Below are 7,785 nucleotides of genomic sequence, written 5' to 3'. Positions count from 1 at the left end.
GATGTGCCGGTCATGGCTGAGGAAGCCAAAGCCCTCCTCAGTCCAGAAGAGAAGTCTGTGCAGTTACAAACCAATTTAGTCTAACCTGCAAAGATTGAAACAGTTCAGGCTCAGGCTTTTTGAAAGTCTGTCCCTAAACCTGTATCATTCCTTGCACTACTCAAGTAGCAAGCCAGTGCCTCAGTGGCATCAGTTGTGGCCTGCTGGCTGTAAGTGTGCCTTAAGTGCATCAGTCATGACCTGCAGCACCCCTTATAGTCACACCCAGGTCTTACAGGTCTAACTCCATCTCCATTCCTTGAGTCTTCCAGCTCAGAAGATAAGTTCTGCCTACTCAGGTTCCAGCCCTTCTGTCCAGGCTTCAGCCCCCTTGGCCATAGTCCCCTTTTTCTGGCTGCAGCCTTCAGCCTCAGGCCATGGGCTCTGGTCTCAGCTCCTCAGCCACAGCCCACTTCACATCCCTGCCCCACCCAGAGACTCCAGATTCAGAGTACCCAGCCACCTTGCTGTGTGGCCTCCAAATCACCCCTTATAGGTGCTCCCAAGCCACTGACTGTTACTATATACACTCCTAATTGAAAGTTCTAGCCCCTGTGGGTCAACAGACACAAACCAAAAATATACCCTGCTGAATGAACAAAAATAGTTCTTAACAAAACTTTACCCCACACTCACCGACCAAGAGGGAGACTTATGCTTCCTGATAACAGCCCCAGCTGTTCCCAGAACTGTGCCCACCCCTACCAAGCTTACCCACTCTGCAAAACAATTCTTTCATCCCTGACCCCACAGTCCTCCTTCTGTCCTGGAGTCATTTTATATGCTAGCCCAGCTCTACCTGTGAGTCAGCTGATCCCCGACTCCTAGCTCTCATACAGGGGTTTTCTATTATCCCCTTTGTAGCCTCATTCACCCCCAGCCAGCTCTCCCAAAGGCATTCTACCCCATCAGCATCAGCTTCTGCACCAGTCTGCAGTCTGTCACTCAGTCCAGAGCTGAGCTTCAATGTGGCCTCTGATTAGGCAGCTTGTCTCCTCTACTTACGACACCTCTGGAATGTTTTCTCTGTTTCTTCCCCCCCAATCAAGATTCTTTTCTCTACAGAGTCTGGGACTAAGTCTCTTTCCCTGTTCTGTAGCAGAGTTCCCTCTGTCCAAGTCCTTGCCCCTCAGAGCCTCAAAAGTCCAGTTCTTAATTGGGGCCTGTAACAGGGAACCCTAGCCCTGTTACTAGGAGGCAGGGCGGCCCCTTTATGACCGGAGTCGTTAGGAACACCAAATACCAGGAGGGCAGGGGTTAAAAGCCCAACCACAGGCCAGTCAGCTGACCGGAAGGAGATAGGGCTCTGGACACATATAAACCCCAGGGCCAAGGTTGGCAGGAGTTAGTTCTCTGGCAAGCTACCAGGAGAAGGAGCTCCTGTAGGGAAGAACTACCCAGGAATACTGTGGCTGCCAGATAGACTGTTTACATGGCTAATAAGGCTCCAGGAGTTTACAAGGTACCCAGGGCTGGGAGGCACTTAATACTCAAGGAGCAGTTTGGGGTTTTAAAGAGGCAGAATGTGGCTTGCATGCATCATATTATGCTATAGCTCAGGGGTTCATATTTATGTTGTTTTAACTGGTGGACCAGACTGAAGCTATTGGGGAGTGTCATGGGATAGGGTCCCTAAGGATGGCAGTGTTACCCCTAAGGCCCCTTGACCATGCCAATTCAGCCCAATGGTCATGCTCTATTCTTGTCTGCCATGTCTTGATGTATTTTTATAATCTAGGGAGGCTGCCTTCACGTCCTGTTGGACACAGTCTTGATGGATTTCCCTGAACCCTGTAGGTCCCATTTCAAAATAGGTGTCCCAGAACACCCTAGCCTTATGGGCTATATGCGTAGCTCCAACCACCCCTTTACCATGCCCCAAGCCTCACAGATAATACTGATGTTGTCCAGTCTAGGCTTTGTTGTAATTTGGCCCCCTGGTCTCGGTCTGCACCTCACTGGCGCCTGGGCTCTCCGCAGCCCTGGTCTTGCTCTGCGCCTCACTGGTGCCAGGGTCCCCACATTGTAGTGGACCCCCCAGTGAGGCCTCCTCCTTCCCCAAATAGCCTCACCCAAACCACCTGTCTTCTACAACAGCAAACAAAATACAAGCCCCTGGGCTATAACATAGTACAAAAGGCCAGGGTGTGCTCTGGCCTTTTAAAAGGATCAGGTTTCATCCCTGGCAGTAAGTGTCTAATAGGCCAAGGTACCTGTGGAGCTCATGGAGCCCCCTTAACCCTAGGTGCAGCATACCAAGCAGTTGTAGCATCATTGGGCACTTCCTCCCTGGAGGCTCCTTCCCCTCTGGCTGCTAGCAGGGAACTGCCTTCCTGGCCTCAGCCCTGGGGTTTATATATGAGCCAGGCCCTGCCCCTTCTGGTCAGCTGACTGCTGGCAGGTGTGGGCCAACTAATTTGTTCTGGCTGCCCTGATAACCAGCAGCTGGGGCTCCCAACTGACTGCTAGGGCTCTCTCCCTAGCAGTTCCAGCTCTTAAGGAGCAGGGCACCCTAGTGCCCTGCAACAGGGAGGAAGAGGCTCCATAGGGGGGCACACTATGGTGTAGAGCCCCAGTACTCTAGAGGGTGCAGGGACAGAGCTGCAGCGAGCCTGAGGCCACTCAAGGCCAAGTCAGAATTAAAAGTGCTAATCTTTACATACCATCTGCAAGGCATGGACCACCATGGAGGGGAGGTTTGGAACGGTGGATAGCGACCCCTGGTGTTGGAGTATTAAATGAGCAGCCTCCTGCCTGAGTAACATTATAATTATTGTTCCATCAGGGTGTGGCAGGTGAGAAAGTTGGGTGGTTAGCCAAGAAACAGAGGGTCAGGCCAACATTGGACAGGCCCAGGGATGGCCCCCAGTCACAGGGCTTATTTGCTTTCTCCTTCCCATCAGTCCTTTCTTAGTGTTAGCCCTGTTACAGCCCCATACATTTTTCTGATTTTTGCCCTTAGCCATACACCCATTTGAATTTGCTGGTAACTTTTATGTTTCTGAAATAAATTTATAACTAGGCTTGTATTCTAATTCACACCTATCAAGGTGACCCTTATATACAGACATTGAGAGTGGAGGGTACAGCAGGACATATATTACTTTCCATCTCATAGAAATACAGAATAGATCTATATACATCTAATAATTAACAGATTCCATATTTTTCATTACATGATCCCATATTTCAAAATTTAAGGACTTAAATGGTGTGCATAATTAAGTCAAAACTATTAATTTTATTCAGCCTCTAAATGGACAGAGAGCTAAAGGGAAAACAGCTTGAAAATTGAATTCATCTTAACTTTACAGCTCTTCTTTCATCCCTGCTGATTTCACTTAGTCCTGTTTTTAATAGATGTGTTTGCAATCCTGGGTATGAGGGAGATGGAACAACCTGCAGTGAAGTAGATCCTTGTGCTACTTTAATTCCAGGTGGTTGCGATATCAATGTAAGTATGTGATTCCTTACCAAATGAGTCACTCCAAAGGAAACAAAAAAAAAAAAAGTTAGGAGGTGCCAATAAGACATATTTGCATAAGTAAATTCTGAAGTTTAGAACCAAACTTAAACCCTTCTCAGAGTGCAAGTTCTTAGCCATAGGACTGTACTGTAATGAACATTGCTATTCAAAAAATGGAAGCCACATAGTTTTTATTAAAGCATTATCAAGATAAGCTACTACACAATCCTCCTCCAAATAGCAGAACCACAGATTGAAATTTCTCTACAACCCTCATTCCTGTCACCTCCCCTTGTCCCTTCTGTACCCGATGAAGCTAAAGCTGTGGCAGTGATTTTGCTCTTCTTTAGACATAGCAAACTAGAAGGAAGACCATCACTAGCACAGGGCATAAAAATGGCATGAAAATAACTTTTCATTTTTAATTTGCAGTTCACATTTCAAGTCCAACATATTAGCAAATTAAAGTTCTTTCTTACTACCTAGTCATTGGAAGCCTGTGAAATTAATGCTAGTCAGAAAACAGTTAACAGAGCAAAAGTTTCTGCTTAATATAATCCACTATGATTGGCATGAAGGGCATATCTACACACCACTGGGTCTCTCCTAAGGACCATTGCACCAAACAACATGCTCACTACCTTCTGAACCTACAGGATTTGGACCAACATATTGCAACATGAGGCATGTGTCAAAAGACTCTCCCAAAAGAATGAGCGTATTAGCATGCACTAAGATGGCTACATTACATTATTTTCAGGAGACAGTGCACATGCTCCACTGCTGCACTCCCTAGACAGTCCTGACATGGTACAGACCGGCCCTGTTTACCCTCTTTGTGGTAGTATCAATGAATAGGCCAAGAATTCAATTCAGTCCATGGAGAGACCTTCTCATACCCTGAATATGGTCCCTCTCTCCAAGTTAGGGTTGAAACACTCCGACAGGGTATTGTAAGGGTTGCCAGCCATTACCACATGTAGATAAAGGGGCACCTGGATCTCCCAGGGCTGCCAATCCAGGAGTAAAAAATAATCACCAAAATATCAAAGGGATAAAAAGCTTTCAAAGGTCATAGCCAGCATTCCATCCCCTTTCCAGCAGATACCCGTGTTCTGAAAATGACAGCTATGGAACAGACTTGTTAACAGAGGAGGTCCCTACCCAGTCCTACATTCAAATGTTGTTTGATCTCAGCATAACTTGAATTGACATTATTTACTCTGAACATTTCTCCCCACAGGCAGAATGCATTAAAACAGGCCTTGGAACTCACACATGCATCTGTCAGCCAGGTTGGAGTGGGGATGGAAGAGACTGCTCAGCAATTAATAATTGTCTGCTACCAAACAGGGGAGGATGCCATGACAATGCCACCTGCATGTATGTAGGGCCAGGACAGGTAAGTTATGTTCTAACCTTCTTATATTGCCTTGCACTCATTCTGTGCTGCCCAAGTCTGCTGCCTATATGCTCCATTCAACAACCTCTTCCGCTTCCCTCCATCTATCATCCTCCGTACACCCTCCACACCCAGAACTGTCTGTCATCTCGTATCCCAAATAACTGCCCTCCTCTCTGTTCTAAACCTTGCCTTAAATGCTTATCTGAAAACAATGTCAACATTGAAATCCCCCATTGGAAAATTCCAGACCAGCTCCAAAGAATGAAGAACAGTTCTTTTCAATGTAACAGGCTTACATCAGGAGATGCCAGTTTGTCAAAACTGACGTGTTTTACAAAAACCTTTCTCTTTTCATAAACTACCAGATGAACCACAGGCAAAATGCCACTGGAAACTTACTTTGTTTCTGGTCTCTTCATCTGCAGGCCTGCTGGGAAACATGGGTTTTTAGAGTCTGCTGTTCTAGGGAAACTTCCCAGCATGGATTGCACTGGAGTCTAGAAACCAAGGGCTTCTGAGGCCCGTGGCTTAGGCGCAGACCTTCCACAAGACTACCAGAAGATAAGTGATGCTAGGTTGTCAGAGGTGTGCAGCTCCTGAGTAGCTTCACCAATGAACTGACTCAGTCTCTAGGGCCCATGGCAACCTTGCCATGTGGAGTGCTCCAGAGCCATGGACTATGGCTTCCGGCATCCCTGCTGTGGGGCTGGTATCCCAACAGCCACTTCAGTAATTGGGGCTCAGCTCCTGGCTGCACAACAGGTATTCTGGAAGTCTAAGAGCTCCATTTTGAGCTAGGGCCCTCAGGGCTTCAAAACTCCTTCCCATTAGGAGCCAGGACCTCAAAGCCTCCAAGCCCCACAATTCACAGCAATGACCCTGAGCACCCTGGAAGATCCATCCCAAGGTAAGGCCCTCCAATTTTAAAGCTTCCTGTTGCACAGCCAGGAGCCTAACAAACCTGATGTGAACACTGGCTGTAGCTGGGGTTCCTGGACTCCCCACTATGCAGCATGGGACTCCCCTAATTATTTGAGGAAAGCAGGAGGAACAGCCCTGGAGTCAAGGCATGCAGCAGTAGGATGAATTTCAAAGATAAGCCCTTTGGTAGGTGCTTAATAAAATTCAGGTATTGAAGTCAATGAAGCTACATGGATAAACACTAAGCCATAGTGTCTAAAATATGTACCCTGTTTTAATCATTTTAATTTATTGCAACATTTTGTTGGAACTGTAGAATGACTGTGAGTGCAAGGAAGGATTTCGAGGGAATGGAATTGAATGTGAACCAATAAATTCTTGTTTGGACCAAAATGGAAAGTGCCATCATCTGGTGAGTTAATTAATCACTGAACAAAGAATTCAAGCATGCATGTCTTTCTCCACGTATACCAGGAAACAATATTTCTTCCACAGACATAAGAACAAATGGCATTCCCCCAGAGCCAATGTTTTGAACTCCACCCTGTGAGAACTCCACACTCGGCTGAGTGCATAAAAACATCTTTCAGTGTCAGGTGAAGTTACTACAAATATACAGACAAATCTTTAGATCCTTCATCAGTTTTTCCACTGAGGTCAGTTACTGTTTTTCTGACTTGGAGCTAAGGAAGAACTGAGTAAGACCCCCAAAATTAGAGTTAGATTAGCTTTCCAATGCAAGACATTCTTCATTAGATCTGACCAGAACAAGCCAGGCACAGCAAAGGCAGCATGGCTTGTTGTGCGTGCCTTGTTCTGGTCAGACCTGATGACCCTGGTCATACCCGATGACTTGCATTTGCAAGTGTATTTAACTCTATCCCAAATACACAGTTTATCCAATGAAAGATATTATTCTAAGAAATCCTTGCCTCTCACATAATTTCTAGACCATCATGGCTACAATATCACTGGTACACTATGCAACAATTAGGAAAGCTAGTAAAACTCCAACTAATAGAAAGGTGGTCTCCATCTTCTCACTGTCATGTACGGGATTTTTTAAATTAGCAAAGCAAAGTGAAGATACAATGACATTTTCTGCTGCTGTTTATTTGCAGAAACTCTGTTACCATAAAATCAGGCAGCAGGATATGCTTTTCTCCCCAAGGTAGATATGTTAAGTACACTGAAGGTTTTATTTGGAAGGAAAGGGCACCTCACAAGTAAGATCCAGTCTTCTTATACCAGACAATTCAAATACCCCTTTGCATACCGTCCCAGCATCTTTTGCTTTGATTTTTCCTCTCTGCACCAGAAACATCTGCGTGATAGCTTGGAAGAACATTACAGGATCCTTCCAAATAGTTTCATAGTTTCTAGGGTCAGAAGGGACCTGAGTAGATCATCTAGTCCAACCCCCTGCCATGGCAGGAAAGAGTACTGGGGTCAAACAACCCCAGCTAGGTGTACATCTAGCCTTATCTTAAAGACCCCCAGGGTAGGAGCCAGCACCACTTCGCTTGGAAGTTGGTTCCAGATCCTAGCCGCCCTGACAGTGAAGTAGCACCTCCTGATATCTAACCTAAATCTACCCTCTGCCAGCTTGTGACCGTTATTCCTGGTCACTCCTGGAACAGGGACTTCCCCAGTGCCTGCTGGTCCCCCCTGACTAGTTTGTAACAGGCCACTAGATCCCCCCTCAGCCTTCACTTACGGAGGCTGAACAGGTTCAGGTCCCATAGCCTGTGCTCATAGGGCCTGCCCTGCTGCCCCCTGATCATGCGAGTGGCCCTCCTCTGGACCCTCTCCATGCTGTCCACGTCCCTCTTGAAGTGCGGCGCCCAGAACTGGATGCAGTACTCCAGCTGTGACCTGACCAGTGCCACATAGAGGGGGAGGATCACCTCCTTGGACCTGCTTGAGATGCATCTGTGGATGTATGACAAGGTGC

At 46.6% G+C, this 7,785-nt stretch overlaps 1 protein-coding gene and 1 long non-coding RNA gene across 3 annotated transcripts in view; one reads left to right on the top strand and one right to left on the bottom strand.

Moving 5' to 3' along the window:
- Positions 1–7,785, bottom strand: part of LOC109296121 — a 637,130-nt gene that overhangs the window by 126,416 nt on the left and 502,929 nt on the right. The window lies entirely within an intron of this gene.
- The window catches only part of STAB2 (stabilin 2), a 166,554-nt gene that overhangs the window by 62,612 nt on the left and 96,157 nt on the right, over positions 1–7,785 (top strand). For both annotated transcript variants that reach the window (XM_019515340.1, XM_019515339.1), the window contains 3 exons: positions 3,400–3,493; positions 4,749–4,907; positions 6,148–6,243. In XM_019515340.1, coding sequence (XP_019370885.1) covers positions 3,400–3,493; positions 4,749–4,907; positions 6,148–6,243 — 349 coding nt within the window. The remainder of the gene's footprint in view (positions 1–3,399; positions 3,494–4,748; positions 4,908–6,147; positions 6,244–7,785) is intronic.

This window comes from Gavialis gangeticus, unplaced genomic scaffold (genome assembly GCF_001723915.1).
Source record: "Gavialis gangeticus isolate Ggan-Ray unplaced genomic scaffold, GavGan_comp1, whole genome shotgun sequence".
Lineage (NCBI taxonomy): Eukaryota > Metazoa > Chordata > Crocodylia > Gavialidae > Gavialis > Gavialis gangeticus.
Note: the sequence above shows the minus strand (reverse complement) of the source record. Positions and strands in the feature narration are given on the sequence as shown.